Source organism: Emys orbicularis, chromosome 2 (genome assembly GCF_028017835.1).
Source record: "Emys orbicularis isolate rEmyOrb1 chromosome 2, rEmyOrb1.hap1, whole genome shotgun sequence".
Classification (NCBI taxonomy): Eukaryota; Metazoa; Chordata; order Testudines; family Emydidae; genus Emys; species Emys orbicularis.
In genome coordinates, this window is record NC_088684.1 from 37,023,609 (window position 1) to 37,045,165 (window position 21,557).

The 21,557-nt window shown below is 42.5% G+C and overlaps 1 protein-coding gene across 3 annotated transcripts in view; it reads right to left on the bottom strand.

Moving 5' to 3' along the window:
• Positions 1-20,298, bottom strand: part of ATP6V1C1 (ATPase H+ transporting V1 subunit C1) — a 42,493-nt gene extending 22,195 nt beyond the window's left edge. For 2 of the 3 annotated variants that reach the window (XM_065398155.1, XM_065398156.1), the window contains exons 1-4: positions 20,154-20,298; positions 9,871-10,053; positions 5,724-5,791; positions 792-877 (exon numbers count right to left, since the gene is read on the bottom strand). In XM_065398155.1, the coding sequence (XP_065254227.1) occupies positions 792-877; positions 5,724-5,791; positions 9,871-10,002 (286 nt within the window). In that variant the 5' untranslated portion in view covers positions 10,003-10,053; positions 20,154-20,298. The remainder of the gene's footprint in view (positions 1-791; positions 878-5,723; positions 5,792-9,870; positions 10,054-20,153) is intronic. The other variant, XM_065398157.1, reaches the window with a different exon arrangement.
• Between the last annotated feature and the right edge of the window lie 1,259 nt (positions 20,299-21,557).

Here is a 21,557-nt window from a genome sequence, read left to right on the forward strand (position 1 = left end):
ATTCAAAGTCTTGATTTGCACAACGCTGTTTTTGAATTTCAAAGTTAATTTGGCTCTCAGACAGAATAGCAGCTTCATGCATAGGTGCTGGGCGCAGTTTATATATAGATATGTGCGTATCAGATTTCTTTTTTTGTTGAACACTACTTCAACAGTTATTTTAACTGAATTTTTGTCTCTCTCTTTTATATCAATACCAGGCAATAGTAAACTGAGTTTGAATTTGCCAGATTACTTGGCGACAGAATGCTGACATGAGGGATCAGTGCTGCATTCCACCATAGCCAGTCTTCTGTTTCTAAGAGATAACTAGCTTGATAAAATGTCACTTGACAACTTGGGGGTAGGCAGAGATTCTCAGCTAGCTTATTTGAAGAACTTAGTAGGTAAAATTTGGACACCCTTTTATATAAACATAATTTATTGATGGAGTATTGGATCCCAAACAAAATCTTTAAAAAAATGTATAAAAGTAAAGAAAAAAATTGGACTTTAAACTGATGGAGGTATAAAACCACAGTACCCAAAAGGAACCCAAGGCTTTTCTTGGACGTGGACATTTACCATACAGATCTGTACCTATATTTTCTACCCACAATTGGAGGTATCATCCCCTCCAATATAAGTGACTTATGCAAGATCAATATAAGTGACTTAAGCAAGAGACAGATGAAAGCATTTTCATGTTTAAACTAAGTTCTCAGTCTGATTCTTTATATGATCTGTTAAGTCGGTAGGAAAAAAAAGCAAAAAATCCTGAAACACTGGAGAAAATAAAGTTAACACTTTACCTCCATTAGCCAATAGATTTTCCTGAACTTTATCTTTACTGTCTTCCAGAACATCAGCCATATATTGGGCCACCTTCTTGACCACTCTGGAGAACCAAGATAGAGCAACAAAACATGAACTGCTTTGAGGATGAAGAAACCACTGTCATCTTATAAGAGAATCTGTTACATTAGTTCCACTGAGTCAAAGACAACTTGGCCCAATCTTTTTTAATACTGTTTTCCAAACAGTTTCAGATCAATTACATCAAACTTAATTTTTAAGTTGCGTTCCAGGAAGCCTCACCTTACAGAATTTTTGCATTTGCGGGAAGCCATCTCCCCAACAGCTGCAGACACATCGGTTTTGTTTTTTAGGCTTTCCTAGGTGCTTGTCATTGTGGTGTGACTATCATCCAGAGTTCCAGGGTATTAGATGCCCAAACCCTATTTATATTCAGTGGGATTTGGGTGCCTGTCTCCCTTAGGCTCTTCTGAAAAATCCCAGCCTAGTTCTCAAAACACCCTGTGAGGTCGGGAGCATGATTATCCCTATTTAACACAAAGGAAACTGAGACACAGACTGATTAAAGCCATGTCTACTATGCTGCTGTAACTCCGTAGCATAGACGCAGGTTACAGTGACAGAAGGGGTTTTTCTATTGGTATCAGAACTCCACCTCCCTGAGCATATCTATGGCGCTAAGGGGTGTGGCTTTTTATACACCTAAGCACTGTAGATATACCGACCTAAGTATTAAGTGTAGACCAAAGTATTATGTGAGTTACCAAAGACACAAAGACAGACTGTGGATGAGCCAGCAAGAGAACCCAAATCTCCTGAGTAATAGTCCAGTGCCTTAAACACAAGGCCATCCTTCCCGTCTAGGAAAGTAGAATGCTATTTTAACAGTATTTCAATCATTTACATGTACAAACCTAAAAGATTACTTGCTTTCTGTTTGAAAGCTTTATAACAAAGTTATCCCACAGTTCATCACTTCGCCTTCCCTCCCTCTAATACTCAGACAGTTAAGAATATGTCCAACTTTTAACTGACAATTTTAGACTTGGATAAGACAACGGTCATCTCTACTGAATGCCTTACTATGTCTGTATTAGTAAGACACACACTGGTTTAGCAAGGACACTGAACATAATGCTCTGAAAGGAAAAAGGAGTTGTGCTTATTTAGCTCTTCGTTTTAAAAAGCAGTTATGTTACCCAGGCTACACTTTCCCCACACAAACCTCCTCAGACTTCAATGAACAAACTCATGTAAGGCTATACCTAGCAGCTTGTAAAATAAACTACCACAAGCAACTGACTGCAGATTTGCTAAGGAAAATGTCAGCACCACTACTAGTCGGTCATTTGATTGGCTGAGCTTGAAGGCCTTACTCAAGGACATCTGTTTTTCATGCAGAAACTTTTGAACGGCACATCCAAACAATTCCAAAATTTCAGTGAATGTTTTAGGCATCAGTGACCAGAATCCTACTGATTTGGGAGAAAATTAAAAAACCAAAAGGGGAAAAGTGGGGGGACATAAGAATGGCCATACAGGGTCAGACCAAAGGTCCATCTAGCCCTGTATCCTGTCTTCTGACAGTGGCCAATGCCAGATGCCCAAGAGGGAATGAACAGAACAGGTAATCAATCATCATCATCATCAAGTGATTCATCCCATCGCCCATTCCCAGCTTCTGGCACATGGAGCTCCTGCCACCCGATTAACATAGTCACAGCTTTAAGCACCTCTATAACTGTTCACAGATCAAGCAGGTTGATGGCATTCATTAATGCCTTCCATCATAACTATAGCTCATCTCATCTCTGCTTATTCTCCCAACAGTTTAACATCTTGGCACTCTGAATAACCCATCTTCCAGACAGAAAGAATAATGCTGAATAGTGTCGATGCCAGGGGTGGAGGCATGGTGCTTGAGGAGACGCTTGGTGTCGAGTTCCATGCCAGTGAACTTGGTGCCATGGAGGAGGCATGTCTTTGTCCGTGCCTTGACTCAGTCTCCTTCGCTCGGACCTCAGTGGTGCCGGAGGTGCCCGGAGCGACATAGATGCTCACCCAAGCATATGTCGGCATCCGGGGCAGAGACCGCTTTTGTTTTCGAGGTGCTCTCTATGGAGAAGTCTGAGCCCTCTTTTTTGGTCTTTCAGAGGGTATGTCTCCTTTCCCATTTGGAGGAGTCCCCAGAGAGGCAATCTGCTTGTCCAACTCTGGTTGGAGGGATTTCTCCATTAAAATCATTTTAGCTGGAGATCCCTGTCGCATTGGGCTCTGGCTTTCAAATTGCTGCAGTGGGGGCATTTTGGGGGGATATGCCCCTCACCCAGGCAGCATACACACAACAAGTGCCCGTCTGAAACGGGCATACCTTCACATAGGGCCGCAGCCTTTGAAGCCTGGAGAACCAGGCATCTTAACAGGTAACCGTCCCCTGAGGGGAGGTGGCTAACAAAATAAAACATTTCCCCCCCAATAAACTAACACTAACTAGCTTTCTATCTAACTACCTAATTAAACTATTTTTCTAACGGTTTTAGGGAATAATAGAATCATGATTCTAAGAGTGCTAACACTGCCCCAGAGCTCTGTCTTCAGCCGAGGGCATCTGAGAAGGAACTGGAGAGCTCAGGTCATGCACGCGCTACATGCGGCACCAACGGCACGTGCAAGACGCCTACTGTGCACATGCAACCCATGTGGACACTGCTACTGTAAATCCCTGATCAACGGCGCCGGGACGCACCAACACCTGAAGTGGAGCACCCACAGTGACAGCACTCAAAGAAGAATTATAGCATTTAATGGAAAGAGATCCTCTAATCTCTTTCTTTTCTCCCCCACCTAAAGAAAGACCAAACCCTTGCCCTTGAAGATAATGAGTCTTTTTTGGAATCAGTAAACTCCATACCAGACAACCCTGTAGAAAGTGAAGATGCATTCCTGTTGAAACAATGACCATACAGCAAGATTAATTTCTTTGTAATCCTATATACTTTACCTCAGAGTTAACTAAGAAGGTATTAACTACTCCTGGGGGAATTCTGCACCACTGTGTGCATGCAGAAACATTCGCCCCCTCCCCCCTGCAGATTCCCTATGCCTCCCCCCATTAGTGCTCACTCACCCCTCCCCAGCAGCGTAGAACCATCTGTTAGGGCACCCAGAGCAGCCGTGGGAGAGAAGTCACCGCACCGGGGGGGGGGGGGGGAGAGGAGGAATCTGGGGATGCCCCGGCCACCCAGGGATGTTAGTTTGGGGGGGTGGGGCAGGGGAGAAACAAGGACAACGGAGACAGAATTCCCCCTCCCCTGCACGGAGCAGCCAGGGCTGGGTCAGATCAACCCCCAGAAACCTCACACACACACACACTGCAGGAAGCTTTGCACTGCAGGAGGGGCTTGGTGGAGGGGTCTGGGTGCAGGGGTAAGACTCAGTGTAGGGAAGCGGGGGTCCAGAGGCACTGGTGTCAGGTGGATGGGAGAGCAGCTCCCCATACAGTGACTCTTTCCCCCACTTCCAGGCCCCATCGCGCCTCAGCCATTGGGGAGGGGTCACTGTATGGGGAGCTGTTCCTCCTGTCCACCCAACCCCTGTACATCTGGACCCCCACCCACACCAAACCCCCTGTCTCCCCAATGAGAAGTTATGAAGTTTTGCTGTGTGTGTGTGTGTGTGTGTGTGTGTGTGTGTGTGTGTGTGTGTGTGTGTGTGTGTGAGAGAGAGAGAGAGAGAGAGACTGAAATATGTTGTGAGGTTGGGAACACCCAAAATCAGCCTTTCAGGTGCAACATTGGAGAAGCCAGACACGCTGATGGCCCATTAAAGGGAATCCACGCTCCCAAGGACTGTCCCGGGAACCGTATACAATGGAGACTTCTCAGAGATAGCATGTAGACAATGGAGACTGCTTGACCCACGTCATAGCAAAGGATCTTTCCAGCAAGCTGGAAGAAGCTATAAAAGGAGGGGAAGGGATATCATCACAACTCAACATCTGGAAACATGTCTGGTGGACAAATACTTTGAACTGGGGAAATGGTCCTGGGCTGGAGGAGAATTCCAGCCTGTGTACAGAAGATCTGTAACCTGCTTATACTATCAGGGTGAGACACTGCTTGATTCAAATCTTGTTTAATTTATAGAACTTACATTGTGTTTATTTTAATTTTCTTTGGTAACCATCTCTATCCTTTATTCCTACCACTTATAACGGCTTAAAATCTATCTTCCCGTAGTTAATAAACCTGTTTCATAGTTTATCTAAAACAGTGTGTTGTGCTTGAAGTGCTGGGAAAACCTCTGCTCAGTGTACAAAAGCTAGTGCAGGTCCTCTCCACATTGAGGGAGTGGCGGACTGGGTAATAAACTTACACTGGTCAGGCTTCTGACAAGGGCAGAACGGTACATCCCTGGGGTCCTAGGCTGAGGAGCTGGGGGAATTGGCTGGAGCCTCTCTATTGTTAGTTTATGAGTGGCTGGGAGAAGCATTTATGTAACTCAGCTGGGTGTGTCCCTGTGTGGATGTCACAGAGACAGTATCTGGAGAGGTCTGTAGCTTGTCATAGCATAACAGTGTGAGATGGAGCCCAGGCTGGTAAGCCAGGGGACTCAGCAGTACTCCAGTTCCAGTTGCACCACAGGAAAACCCATCATACTCACCATCACTTCCTATGATTCTTAAGCCAAGATCTGAACACATTTCTCCTGAATCTGGCAGCACGCAGCACCACCACAAAGAACCATTTTTTTTATTAATGAAAGTAATCTTAAGTATGTTTAGATCTCTCTTTTTATAAAAAGTATGAGTACTATTAAACAATGTTTAGGTCAATCTGCTGAAAGGTTGACTATGGAGTTTGACATTATGAAGGTTGACATGAAGCCTGAACATTAATATACAATATATACATATATAGTTATATTACCCCTCCACAAATGCGTCCAACTTAGCCAACTCATCTGACAAACCAACTAAAATATCCAGTGTGCCAACCTAGAAGAGAAAAAAGAATGAAAGTTTATTAATGGATTTTAGGTTCAAGTCAAGTCTTAGAGACCAAGCACTTAACTGCTAAACAAAAAAGGCTTTACACCGGGGATCGGCAACCTTTGGCACGCAGCCCGTCAGGGAAATCCACTGGCAGGCCGGGCCGGTTTGTTTACCTGCAGCGTCCACAGGTTCGGCCGATCGCGGCTCTCCCTGACTGCGGTTCGCCATTCCAGGCCACTGGGGGCTGCGGAAAGCGGCAGCCAGTACATCCCTCAGCCCATGCCACTCTCCGCAGCCCCCATTGGCCTAGAACGGCGAACCGCAGTCAGGGGGAGCCGCGATCGGCCAAACCTGCGGATGCTGCAGGTAAACAAACCGGTCCGGCCCGCCAGCAGATTTCCCTGATGGGCCGCGTGCCAAAGGTTGCCGATCCCTGCTTTACACAGTCCATACAAACCAAGACCTTAAGGATTCAAAGCAGTACAAGATATCTGAATTTGAGGATTACCAGACTTTAATAGTAGTCACACAGATCAAATTTTAAACATTAATTGCTTCCTGAAACTGTACTGTCTTAGACTTAACTTAATGTAGCTTGCTATAACAGGACTTTCTGCATTCTCCCCATTCAAAATCCCTTGATACTGTCCATGGATATTGAAAAGTCAATTGTTATTTATCCCAAGTGATTTGCTGCAGTCTTTTTGAGTTCTGTACGTAGAAGTTGCCAGTCTGAATCAGACCTGATATTCATCTAGTCCAGCATCCCATCTCTGAGGGTGGCTAGTACCAGATGCTTCAATGGAAGCTATAAGAACTCTGAAGTAGGCAGATGTGGGATATTTGCCACCCATATTAGGTCTCACTCTTATCTAATAATTAGAGATTGGTTTAAGCCCTGAAGCATGAAGTTTAACATCCCTTCCAAGATTTGTTGCTATTAATTATAACAACTCTGGATGCTCGTTATTCATATATGTGTCCAGAGTACAGTAATGAAGTGTAGTTTTTTTAGCATTGGTTCTTACTTCTGCCACCCTCCAAAAGCATTCATCTTCCTTTCCTTTTTATATATAAATGTGCAGAAGTAGCTGCAAATATCTTATTTTCAGGAGACTAAAACTTAACCATTATAGATTCAAATATTGTATAATAAGTTTCAAGTGTGGCTTATACCAAATATTTTGGGTGCTAGTTATTTGATGTTTAAGTCACAGGAAGGTCTTTGGAACCTCACAGATGGTTAGACTTCCTCAAATATACAGACAAAAATTGAAGGAGTTGGGTTATTTTTTGTAAACATGTAAAATAAGATTTTTCTGAGCTCTCTTGACGTGTCCTGGCACATGTTGTTCAAATAAAGAAAAAAAATGTTTTACGAAGAATGAGCACCAAGTCTACAACCTTTAAAAGCCACATTTAAATGCAGCAATTGTGTTACACTGAAAATTAAATAAAGGTGTGTTACAAACCTTTATGTAGACACAATCGTTAACCTAAGCTGTTGAAGACTCCAAATCCAACAGATTTCTGTTCTATGCACTCACATATACATAAAAATGTGCCTCAGGTTGCAGTTTAGAATACAATCCCTGTACCCTCTTCTTGCCTTGAGGGCTAGGAAGGGAAAGAGGATGTTTCACATTCTAATCCCTGGTAGTGGCCTACTTACAGGTTCATATACAGCCAAAAATCCTAAAGTGAATGATTTATGAGATATTGGCCTCAATGGGGAGAAATCTCAAGAACATCTTGTGATATTTTGATGCCATCCAAACCTTGACCTAAAGCTCCCTCTGCACTTGAATACAGCCTGTTTGTCCATACAATGTTTAGGCTGGAAGAACACAACTTTTGGCCATATAGTGTACACAGGAATTAGAAGCTGAAGGTTTGGGTCACAAGTGTTCTACACAAGCACAGCACAAAACAGTCTTGACTCCATGAGGAAAGAGTCTTAGTTCAGCAAGATCAGAGAAAGGAAAAAGGTAGGAAATACCTGCTTAGGTCCCCAATTAGGGGTACAATAGTAAAACCACAGGGAGCTGTCCTAGGAAGTATTGGTCTCACCACTGCAGACAGACAATTATTAGCTTCTGTGCCAGAGCCACATATGCATTAAGCTTGCGCTTGACACAAGCTAAGAGAAGGAGGGAAGGAGAGGGAAGATGGTTTTAATCTACCTTCTACTCTCAGGATGCTGGGGCTGAAACGTCTACCAGCGTAATATAGAGCATTTCCAGGGGTTCTTTAAATTATACCAGCTGGAAACAACTCCTAAGAACCTCACCACCAGCTGAGAATAAACTGGAGCATTGTGCCCTCTGGCTCTCGCTCCCAACGACAGCGACAGGTAGCAGGTGGAAGGGATCAAGGACCTCGCCTCCTATTTAGGAATCATTCAAGTGACAGGCAGATTTTTCCTCTCTTCTTCCTTTTCTCCTTCGGTAGATTTTTCTTCTTTCAAAAGTTGATTTGGACTTATAATTTCTTATTGTTCCTGAGACCAGGATGTGCCTTTTCTTATTTAATGCACTGGCTCCCAACTGTGACTGACAGGAAGAAGTAAATCCAATTCAAGAGAAACTGCTTTCCAGATTTCCTTCTCCTTGCAATGGTATCCACTGTCTCCTATTTTTTACTCCTGGGGGAATTCTGCATCATTGCACACGTGCAGAAGGCATGTCCACTCCAGAGGTTTTTTTTTTTTTTTTTCCCCTACACAGAATACAGATTCTGCTGGAGAGGTGTTGCTATTACACCTTTTTCCCACCAGGGGCTGCTGTGGCACCAAAAGAGAGGGAAGTCAGCTAGCAGAGAAGATGCGTTCCTCACAGCAGGGCCAGGTGATGAAGCATGGGATGGACAGAGTGGGGCACACAGGGCTGCTGGGGGGATGGGGGGGGAAGAGACAGAAAGACTGGGGCACAGGCTCAGGAGCTAGTGGGGTGATAGCATTGAGCCAGGGGCTGCAGGAACACATGGGAACAGGGGCATATTTCCCTGATTGAATGGGAGAGGCGAGGGGTCAGACAGGGTCTGCATGGGGGAGGATTCCCAACTCCCTAACAATCCTTCCCCTCCTATCCACCCCACCATCCCCAAAAAATACCAACCTAGTTCCATGCTTCTCCCACTCACATCCAACAACCCTCCAGATTCACTCTCAGGCTCCTTCCCAACAATTACTTTCCCCTCCCTCAGCTCCTCCGTTACCCCTGGCCGCCCCAAACCTTTGCTCTGATTCTGAGGTAAATACATTTATGTATTGTAGTGTAAATGAATTACTCAACGTTCTGTATTAATATGCCTAGTAAGGAATCTATTTGTCCTGAATATTTTTTTCCCCTGTATTGTTAGAAATACTTGCTGACAGGTATTTTGAAATAGATTACCAAAATAATTGAAACTGCTGTGATTGTATTGTTTTATTTTGACAAAAAAATGCAGAATTTTGCTGAATTTTAAAATATCGTGTGCAGAATTTTAATTTTTTTTGGCACAGAATTCCCCCAGAATTAATTTTTCCATGCAATACCTTGGCAAGATACACTGAAGCAGCACCATCTGCACTGAAGGAGGAAGTGCTGTGTCTGGATATAGGTTCTGTCTCTGACAAAGATTCTGATTTTAATCAAGCCATTTCATGGTATCTCATGTGAAAAAGGAGAAGCAGACAATTCAGAAGTGGACCATAGAAAACCCTACTGCAGACAGCTCATATTACAAATCTTAGTTGATCAAAATACATTTACATCGTCTCCTCCATTTAACTACTAACTCATGGTTTCAACATTCTTTATTTCTTCTACAGCAGTTGCCAGATCTAGAAGAATGCTGTGACTGCAGTTTATTGCATCTTCAAGCCTTCCAGAGTGAATTTATTTCTAATGTTCAGGTCTACATAAACTTCTAATAATCTGTAATTTTCTTCATTAAAATTAAAGTTCCACAGTTCAAACCACCAATAACTAACTAACCAACCAGAAACATAAGTTCACTGAGTTTTTGTAGTAGAAGAGTCCTGAATTAGATAAAGAAAATATGAACATTTTAGGAAATATGATAGAGTATTTACATACCTTTAAGTCAGGGATATTGAACTTCGAATTGGTGGAGAGATTATTATTTTTTGTAGTTGCAGCATGTAGTTTCTCCCATGTCTGTTGACATGTTTTCTCCCCAGGAGCAGAAATAAGCCAGAACTCTGTCATTTTTGTCACTTTATCTTTACACTTAATATTTCTGAAGATAGAGGCGAGACACTGGGAAAAAAAGAATCTATACTTAGCCACAGATTAGTGTCCCTCAAAGTAGTAACTTTAAAAAAGTCTACTGTGTTCTCAGAGTACAGTTCAACACACTGCAAAAAGACTGCTAAAATACCCGTAATGTTGTTACTTTTTCCCCCCATGACTTGCCAATTTACTTTTAAAAATTACCAGCCCTGCAAACTCAACCTAGAAACTGCAAGTTAAGTTGAGTTCTTTCAACTATATAAATTCTCCAACAGGACATAATTTACAAGTCTACTGAAGGTGCACAAGTGACAACAGAATTCAGCTCAAACCCCCATAGCCATATTTACTCTGCAGTGCCAATATAAAGAAGGATTTTTTTTAAAAAGCCCAGACAGCAAGCAAATACATCTGAATATATAAGGAGAGCAAATTGGCTCAGAAAGGTGGTGTACATTTTATCTGACCACTTTTTAGAGCAGAATCACACTTGAAGAGCTATTGCTTGCCAATGAAGTAATTTTTTGACATTTACTGCTCTGAAGTTAAGAGGATTTTCCAAGTGGATAACATGAATAGGGAATTTGTTACACATAATCTAATAGTCACTGAATCTCTGATCTCATCATGGTACTTTACAAAACTATACACATAATAGACAGTTGTTCATTACAACAATGCAAGTACTGAAAGAAAATTACAGTGAGACATGTAAACTTTTCAAAAAAGATCACAGAGGAAGTATTTAGGAACTGTTCTAGACATGAAAAAACAGAACCAAGCCTATTGAGAGTTACTGAACTTTTTGAATTAGTAAATGAATTTAAAAAAAATCAAGGCTAACCCATCATTAAGTGTACTTCGTTCATTTGAGAATTATGGTTTAGTTCTGTTAATTCCTAATATTTTTTCTATAGTATATTTTGGAAAAGTTGTGAAGTTTTAATGAGACCTCACTAAAGCACTTGTAATCTTTGCTGAGAAAGGGGGCCAGATCTTTAAGAATCAAAGTATAGGGGTTAGCAAAGCTCTACTGTACTTTAAAACACATGTATCCCCTTGACTGTATGGCTTCCAAATTAATGCAAGTCTCTTCCAATTAGAAGATAAACAGGATGAGGCTTATATTACTAAACTCTGTCTGTCCACACAGATGATATCCTCAAATTACAACTGCCAATTTATTTCCTCCCTTTATAATATGCCCTTTCACCACCACCAAGATCCCTCTTGTAAAGGAAGCTACTTAATGCAATAACAGAATGTGGCACATGACTGCAAATATTTTATGCCCATGAGTGTGAAATGTCTATGCAGGGGAAGGAGGGTGTGTAATTTTTTGGTACATAAAGCCTAGACATCTACATGAAAAAAATGCTAGCTATATTATCTCACATCATTTGACTTCCATAGAATTTGATCTGCTGAGGGTAGGTCTACACTGACCCGGTAGTTCGGCGGCTGGCGACCGAACTTCTGGGTTCGACTTATCGCGTCTTGTCTGGACGCGATAAGTCGAACCCGGAAATGCTCGCCGTCGACTGCGGTACTCCTGCTTGGCGAGAGGAGTACCGCGGAGTCAACGGGGGAGCCTGCCTGCCGCGTGTGGACCGAGGTAAGTTCGAACTAAGGTACTTCGAACTTCAGCTACGTTATTCACGTAGCTGAAGTTGCGTACCTTAGTTCGAATTGGGGGGTTAGTGTAGACCTGGCCTGAATGTCCCATGTTTCTGGAGAAAATGAGACTTACGTCCTTCCCTTCTCATGACTTAGAAGCATTCTTTCCCTTGATACATGACAAAAATCCAGTGGCACCTTTCCAGGTGCAACACTAGACTCCTCCTCTACTACCCTTACGCTTAGCCCTGGTCTACCGGGGGGGGGGGGGGGGGGGAGAAAGAGAGGGAAATCGATCTAAGTTACGCAACTTCAGCTACGTGAATAACATAGCTGAAGTTGACGTACTTAGATCGACTTACCGTGGTGTCTTCACCGCAATGAGTCAACTGCTGCCGCTCCCCCATCGACTCTGCCTGCATCTCTCGCGCAGAGGGCTCGTGGGTCGATTTATCGCGTCTAGACTAGACTAGACGCGATAAATCGATCCCCACTGGATTGATCGCTGCCTGCCGATCCGGCGGGTAGCGTAGACATACCCTACATTTCTATATACACATTTACAAAGCAAAGTATTGATGTTGCTTGGTGCATGCGTTGTGGGTTCCCTACTCCAGCTACCTTTTACATCATTTGTATATTTTAATCTGAAAACAGTGGCAGAATGGCTTTGATTTATTGTATAGCACTCAAGCCTTTTTACAGCTAACATTTGCTCACAATCTCTCCTGAGTGGAAACTCCCAATCAGCTTTTGGTTCTGCCACTGCATGAGATGGAGGGAGCTCCACTCTTCCTCTGCCTCCTAACCCTATCCACAGGAAAAGACAAGAGTTCAGTTTAGAGACACACATCCTGACATCTGAAATGCTAAAGTCACTTGTGTTATTTTCCATTTGCCACACTTAGGGTTTGACTAGAATTCGAAAGTACTAAAACTTATTTTTAAAATGGACTTTGTGGGAAGATGGAGGAACTAAAAAACAGGCCTCACTGCAGAATGAGGAAGTAGTTCTTCTGAGAGCAGAACAGTGTAAGCAAATATCCTAGCAAAACCAAATCTGACTCATTCACTCCAGTAAGTGGAACATTACATGTTTCCACTTAGATCTGAAAGGTTCCTCGTGCATGTGTTATAAAGTATTTCCAAAAAGATGTCTCAGATATGATCAGTCAAGAGAACAGTTATATTTTCATGGTGACATGGCCTCACATTCTTTGCATTACAGATAATGATGTTGTGAAAGGTAGCTTCTCTGAACAGAACATGAAGTAATCATTAATAAATTCTTTTAAATGCTTAAAACTTTTTTCTAAAGAAAACAGTGAATACAGACTGACTTCAAAATGTCAAGTTTTAGGGATTTTTACAGATAGTACAGAATACCTTTGAAAACTATTTTAACATACCAACATTTAGTCTATAACTTTTTACTTTTTTTTTGCCATAAACTATTGAATAGAGGGACTTGTAACAAATCTTTAATTCAGCTGGTGCAATAAAAAATACAGGAGGCTGCCTTGTAGCCTTATATTGTTATATTCAATTCCTCTTTCTGATGGCCAAGATTAGTTTTGACTTACACTATGTTTACACTAAAAACACTACAGTGGTACAACTGCAGCTGTGCCGCTGTAATACTTTACTATAGATATTTACTATAGCAATGGAAGGGGGTCTTCCATCACTGTTGTAAAATCCACCTCCCCCAGGGGCAGTAGCTAGGCTAATGGAAGAATTCTTCTATCAACCTAGCATCATCTACACTAGGGCTTAGGTTGGCTTAACTACATCTCTCAGGGTTGTGAATTTTCCACACCCCTGAGCGACACTGCTGAGTCGACCTCACTTTCTAGTGTAGTCCAGCCCTAATAATACTTTCATAACTAGCAAGAGAAAAAGGATGTGGCTACGTCAGTTGCTCAAATCAGGATCCTAACAAACAACTCTTTCATTTCCTTGTAGATTGCAGTAACAGTTGCATTTAAACTGTCACCACTCAGGGTTTGAAAAATTAAGTTGCCACCTTGTCCTGTGAAGGAAGCTTTCCCAGGCAAGGCCCATCAACATCTGCATTTTTAAAAATAGTTTGTTTCTAGTCCTTTGATAGTAAGATATCCTTCCAAACATGGAATGTAAGCCAATGCAGTGCTGTCATCTGAAATGTGCATACAGAGCTCCAGTGCCTCTGCTGCTGCTCAAAGCAGACCCAAGCTGCAGTAGAGTGAAAACTGGTAATTCAGAATATTGTGGGCAACAATGAGAGTGAAAAGAATCTGATGAGTTTCATTCTACCACTACTGCTTGGGAAATCATGGAGCTATGCACTGGGAAGCAGACTGAGGGTTTGTCTTCACGTGCAGCAGCACAGGTGCACTCTAAGTGAAGACACTACTACACCAATGGTAGAGCTTCTCCTGTTGGTGTAGTTAATCCACCTCCCTGAGAGGTGGTAGCTATGTTGATGGTAGAAGCTGTCTACATGAGGAGGTTAGGTCAGTATAACTATGTCACTCAGGGGTGTGAAAAATCCACACTCAAGTGATTTAGTTATACCGATATAGGTCTGTAGTGTAGACCTGGCCTGAAAAACAAAGGCTGGCGGAGGGGTTGAGTAGTAGAGAAATACTCCATCACCATCCTCAGAGAAGACTGAAAGCTGAGTGAAAAGGGAAAGCAGAGGAGACAAATACTCCATCACTATCCTCAGAGAAGACCCACACACATGTTCATTAGCAGCCAAGTGTGTTTACCCTAGTCAGGGAATATAAATCAAGCATTCCTTCTCTTTTTCAGTAGCCAGAAGAGAACAGCACCACTTCAAGTTTCTCAGGCACCTATTAGCTGGAGGTTTATATGAAACTGAAGCCCTCAAGCAGGGTAGGAATTCCAGCACCCTTCCATTTCTCATCAGTTGCAAGAAGAGGTTGGCTTCTTACCTGGGAATTGCCCCACACAGTTCCATCAGCCTTTGACTAGTAGTATAGCTATTGTATACATCATATAAAGATATGCAATAATCTATTTTAGGAAAGAAAATATGGCAGAACAAAAGGAGGAGATACTGAGTTTTAAATAAAAATGAGGAGTCCGGTGGCACCTTAAAGGCTACAGATTTATTTGGGCATAAGCTTTCATGGGTAAAAAACCCACTTCTTCAGATCCATGCATCCAATGGACTCCTCGTTATTTTTGTGGATACAGACTAACACAGCTACCCCTCGGATACTGAGTTTTAAGTGACTTTTTCTTCAAAATACATCAATAGAGTTGCAATTAAACAGTAAGCCACTGTTTTGTTCCTTTAAATTGCATGGGAGTGTTGGCTCAGACACGTCTCCCGCCACTGCAAACTGTTAGATTTTGTCTTTAGGCTAATACGTGTTGGGTACATTTTGAAGTCCTGGCATCACAAATAGTCTCTGCTGATATTAGCCCGAGCATTGTGATAGCTGAGACTAATATCTGTCAGTTTCTAGGGAAAGTGGTCTCAAATATGGGCGCAAATATAGATATACGATTTTGCAGACAATTACTTTTAAATACTGGAAAACAATTATATAAACAATTACCAACTTTCATCCATGTAAACAAAACCAGAATCATCAGTCCTTTACACCAATGCTGGCAGCAGTTATAACAAAGATTAGTACAATCCTGATTTCAAATGCTAGCACATAGTATTTCAAAGATACTTGTAAATTTTGCTGCTAATACAACAGAGTAGAGTGAAAAAAAGTTCAAGCAGTCGCACAGAAAAAAGAAAACTGGACAGCTTACGAATTAGCAAAAGAAGCGGAGTATATAAATCAAAGTTCCTTGCAGACTTATTACCCCTAATTTCTTATTCTGACGGTTTTAAATTCTACAGTACAATAACTGAGCTCTTATTTAACTGTCCAATGAACTGGCCAATTCTATCAAAAAAGTCTGAAAAACCCCTCTCCATTTAATTACATAGTAACAAGTAGTTTGACATACATTCAGCTGTTCAGATTTAATGTTGCAAGTCAGAGAAAAAATGAGCCCTTTCACAGAAAGGCCAAATTCCTTACTGTATCCTGTTTAGAGTCATAAAATTCATATTTTAAAATCTTGCTTCAGAAATACTTTGACTGTAAATACAAGTTGCCTACAAGGACAGTCAACTTTTTTTCCTGCAAAGAGGTTTACCCAATGCTGTCAAAAAAACACCTAAGATTAAAACTACTACGGTTGAAATAAATAGGTTTATACACTGTGCATGATAACACCCAGAGACTCCAGTCAAGATGGGTCCCACTGTGCTAGGTGCTATGCAAATAAATATAAGGACACCGTCCCTGATCTGTAGAATCTGCAATCTAAGGGGGTGCAATGATTACTACATTTTTATTGCAAGTCGTTTTCAAGTTGTGTCAGATTAAGGTTCGAAGTATAATTTAAGAGTATTACAAGAAACTACTGTAACAATATTCAAAAACTGAACAAAACTGAAGACAATAAGAGCAGCTTAATTGTACATTTTAAAAGTGCCTCTCAAAAGTTTTCAGAGCATGTTTCTAACAACTGAAAGATTAGAAAAAGATCTGTCAAATTAGTTTGCATTCCACATCTGACAGCACTTTGTGTCCCAAGTTTCACTCCGTTTCCCTTATTTGTGAGGTTTCACAACAACTGGGGCTTGGCAGGTGAACAACTTTGAAGAGAAAGAACTGACAGGGCAGTAGGGGCCAAGTGTAGTACTGAAGACTACTTTTCACTCATTTTAAGAAAAGCCGATTATGTTATGAAAGACTGTCAAAGGAACATAGTATTTGAATCCCCTTGGGTAATATTCTTTATAGAGTTTGGGGTCCAATGAACAGTGGTACTGCTAGCGATTTCTCCGCATTACAATTATTTCCGATATACATTCATAAGAAATCAGAGGTATCCATATTATGTAATGGAATTCTGCCTGCAATAGGGAAATACATCAATTTCTTCCAAGTCATTGATTTCACAGTGAAATAAATTAATTATAACAATTTGGTAGATATAGTCTTAAGCAACAAGCCAAATAAATGGCAAATTTTCTCATTTGCTAGTATAGTTGACACAGAATAAATAACTCTGAAGTTTCTACTTGCTTGTGGAAAACTAGACACCACTATTAATTTTGAAAAATAGATACCAAATATAGTAGATGCACATAGTTCAGTCAAGTTGTTGGATTCCTCCGAAGGCTGATTTTTTCCCATTGGTGTTGTCATTTTGTTTCAAGACATTCTGTTACATTGAATGAGCAGAAACAATGGCCTGAATCCTGTTGCATATGAGCAGACCCATGTGCTTATGCAGAGACCCAGTGAAATCATTAAGGGCAACCCCTCCACAATATATTGCAGGAGTGGGACAAAGGTTTTCTCTTCTTCTGAAATGTCACTATGAAAAATTAATCAACTTTTACAAGAAGGTCTGGGAAACTAAGGCTATGTCTATACTTGATACCTTACAGCAACGTAGCTGTACCAAAGCAGCTGCACCACTGTAAGATTTCCCACATAACCACTCTATGGTGACAGGAGAGAGCTCTCATGTCGACATAATTAAACCACCCCCAAGAGTGGCGGTAGCTATGTCAGCAGGAGAACGTCTCTTGCTGACATAGTACAGTCCACACCAGCACTGCTGTCAGTGTAACTTATATCACTCAGGGGGCTGCACCCATGAGCGACATAAATTATACGGACAAAAGTGCTAGTGTAGACATAACCTAACTAGAGTGTCACTGCTAAAAACAAGATGGAACAGATTGTTTAGCATAAGTAGTCAGCACATATTTCAAGGGACCATTCAAGAGGCCCACTGACAACCCCTCCAGTCATAGGGAAGAAAAGTGAGGGGGAAGATGGATTGTTAGTGGGTTCCAGGTTGTTGTAATAAGCCATAAATCCAGTGTTTCTATTCAGTCCATGATTTTTAGTTTCTAGCCAAGTTATGAATTTAAGCTCCCAGGCTCATCTTTTGAAGGTGGTGTGTAGGTTTCCTTTCAGGATGAGGACTGATAGGTAAGATATAGAGTGATCTATAGATGCAACAATACAGCTGTGCCGCAGTAAGGTCCATAGTTAGATATAGTCTTCGTTTCCCAGACCTGAAGAAAAGCTCTGTGTAAACTCAAAAGCTAGTCTCTCTCACCAGCAGAAGTTAGTCCAATAAAAAGATATTACCTCACCCACCTTGTCTCTCTAATATCCTTGGACCAACACAGCTACAACATTGCATAAAGTATTATTAGTCATTTAATGTTAAGGGGCATAGGATGCTGCAGGCTTGTAGATTATTAGTTATATGATTGATCAACTGAAGTCTTACATTTCACATATAATTGGAGCAAAACGGTCTCTTACAAGAAAATGGAATGTTTTAGCTGGTCTTCATGTGGAAAATTTTAAAATCTTTCCACTATCAGAATACAGGGCTACATGGACCACTAGTCAGACTCAGTGGGGCCACTCTTATAAAATGATGCATTATTTAACACTTCAGTACTACCAATTGAGAATGTCTATTCTTGTTTATAATAAAAAGTCTCAGTAGAGTTTTAATGGAATACATTTACAACTTAGTTTTCATTTTAGTGTCATTGATTAAGCAGCACATTACACTGAATTTTCCTTGATACTCCTTTATAAACATGCCTGTAAGGGGATTTCAAGATAAGACTTACGATATTAGCAACTGCTAAACTACAAAAGCAGTCACAGAAATACATGTTTCCTGGTTTTCAAAATACAAGTTCATATATAATATATACACCTAAAAATTATATTAACTCTGACTGAACTAATAGGAAAAAAACCTATTTTTGGCATCACAATAATTGGATTCTGAAATATGCTTAAAACTACAATAGGTACAAGCGGTGGAACTTAATGTACAAGACCTCTTAGAAACATGGAAGTTAAGCCTCAAAGGATTTTTCATCAGGTGACGTTTACTAATGTTTTGGAACATGCCTGCTACCACATCTATATAGATCTTTCTTCATTACTATGCATATTTTCATGAAAGCACTCATGCGGTATCAAGTGAAGAATAGACAGTAGGGAAGATGCATGTCCGTAGAGCCAGCTTTCATGCAATGTGCCATGCATAAGCACAAGCATCCCTAAACAGAAGTTAGAAAGTTCACTAGTAGACTAGTGAGTGTAACTATAATAATGCCAAAACAGGATCTTAATTAGTATGCATTTTATATTGCATTTTCCTAGAGTGATTCAGAGGTTTTTTACATTCAGCTCTCATCTTTACTAAGGTTACTGCAAGGTTTCCAGTACCTCAGAGTGGAACTGTGTTGTGTATATTTCTTCATTATTGTCTCCAGAAATCACTTCTGGTATGTATTGCTTTGCTATTACTGTCCCTACATTTCATAAAGGGAAGTCTACCATAGCAAAGGAGTGATATTTGTACTGGGAAGAATTTGAGGAAATGTAAGCTTTGTACAAACACACTGGGGAAAAAGGACACATTTACTTTATACATCATAAGACTGTATCACAAGAAGTAGACTAGTGTGCTCCATTTGACTGAGCATTCAGGGCCAATCACTACAGGATCTCAATCATTTCCAAGTTTTCACAAAAGCTTCACTTAAATTTACAAGGGACAAAGACATGCTAAAGTTTTTATCTTCAACCCTTGACATCTCAGATCAGATGAAGTTTGTGTCCTTGAACCAGTTGCTAGAAGCAGCAATTTTCAGCATATAACCCTGCACACATACAGCTTCTGCATTTACAACTGACTGACGCAGGAAGGATAGATGGGGTCCTGTAATGATCCTTGATAACTGAAACCTTTGGTGGCCTAGAGCCTAGGAGAGACTGTTATTATCTGACTAAACAAAATTTGAAGAGAGATGTTAAGTGTTTCATTAGACAATAAAATACTTTAGGACCAGAAATCACTAATTCTAGAGCTTGATTTCCCATGGGCCCCACAGAGCCCAAGTTTACTGACCAGAAGGCCTCTTTACACAGCTTTGGGGAGCGGGATTGTTTTTTGTACTTTAGCAACTAGGGCAAAGCTTTTTCGATTTAACATTGGGTCAATTATGTGTTAGCCAACATGGTTTTTAAAAGGATGCATAAGAAAAATAGAGATACATTGGCAGCACACACCCTACACCCAATTTCAGCATCAGCCTCAACCCCTATTCAGCAGGAGGCCAGAGCTACCCGGTGGAGTCTCTTTTCCCCACCGCCCCCAATCCACTGAGTGAGAGGCCAGAGACCAGGCCCGCCCTGGGGAGTCTCTCTGTTACCCCTCCCGCAATCCAATGAGTGAGGGGCCGGGCCCGCCCGGGCGTGTCTCATGCGCTGAGGGGTGACCCGCTCCCAGCCCTAACACCGCAGTGGCCCTCTCTCGAGGGGACCTATTAACCCCGTTCACAGGGGCCGAGTCTGACACCCCCACCGGGCTGGGCCCTTCCACGCTGCTGCTACTTCGGGACAGCGTCTCCCCGCGCTCTCCGCACTCACCTGTGTCCCCGGAGCGGCCGGGCATGCGCAGGGAGGGAGACGGGGGACGGGACAGATCCCGCTGGCGCGCCCGGTGGGTATTTACCCGTCACTGCTCCATCCCCCGTGACACCAGCGCCCGCCACCCCCCGCAGCAGACAGCGAGTCACGTGAGGTGCCAGTCAGCTGATCCCTGCGGTAGCGTCACCCATGGGAACCGGAAGAGGAAGGGGCGGGGCGAAGACCGGAAAGGGCTGTTGATTGGTGGGCTGGAGGGAGAGTGGGCGGGGAACAGGTGAGGAGCCGAGACGGGTAGGGAGCGCGGAATGTGAAAGCGGGGAGATGGCGGGGGCGGGGCTGATGCCCGCGCGGGGAGGCCGCTTAGTACAGTCACCCCCAGGGGCCGAGCAGCGCTACCAGCAGCGACCTGGGCCGCGGGTGTTGTGAGGGACGTCGCCCTCTCCAGGTATCGCTGTGGGGCGGCCTGCCCGAGGGGGGAGAGACACAGCCTGGGCCGCTGTGAGCCTTCCAGTGAGGTATTAGGGGCCGGTTCCAAACGGCCTGGCCGGTCTGTCCGCCCGCTGGGAGGCTCGGTGAGTTGTCCACGCTTTGCCCCCCCCTCCCCCCCCGCCGACAGGGCACCTCATGCTACAGTCTCATCTCACCCCCGTCCTTGCAGAAAGGCTTGTAGTAGATGGGCAGGACACGGTGAGAGCTTGCATGAAACACACGCGCGCCCTTGGCTCCACAACTAGCCCTTGTATCTATGGAGGAAGGAGCTCAGGCGCTCAGTCACCAGAGCAGTCACGTCTGCCCTTTCCTCCCTACTAAATCCAGTAACGATCTTCTTGGAGACATAAAAAAACCCAATCGATTAAAGAAAAGAAATAGGCCTGACAAAGGTAAGGAAAGGCCCCATGAAGGGGGCCCTTCAAATCAAATGGGCAATTAGGATTATTTATAGCTCTAGTATAGCCTGCATATAAGAAACTAAACTGAATAAAATATAGAGACAAAAAGAGGTCCAATAAACGATTTTAGTTCACCCACCTTGTCTCTCTAATATCCTGAGACTGACACAGCTACAACTGCACTGAATAAAATAGTCAGTTGCTGACAGGTTCTATGCCCTGGGTGTTTGGCCTGAAGTTAGTGGTCAGTTACATGTGTGGAAAAATTATCAGCCCTGCAAAACAAGGCTTAAAATCCCAGCTAATGAGCTTTGAGTGGAACAATTACAAATGCAGTACACTGGGTGGGAGCGTGTAGTCTGCCCTCTATTATTTGCTGTTCACTTGTTTTTGTGAGATAGCAAGACTTTTAAATTTACAACAGCCTTTAAGTGTAGGGTATTTTGTGCTTTGGCATTTTAAGACTCTCCCAACTCTGATTTTTTTAAAGGATTCGGGGGGAGGGGAGTGGATT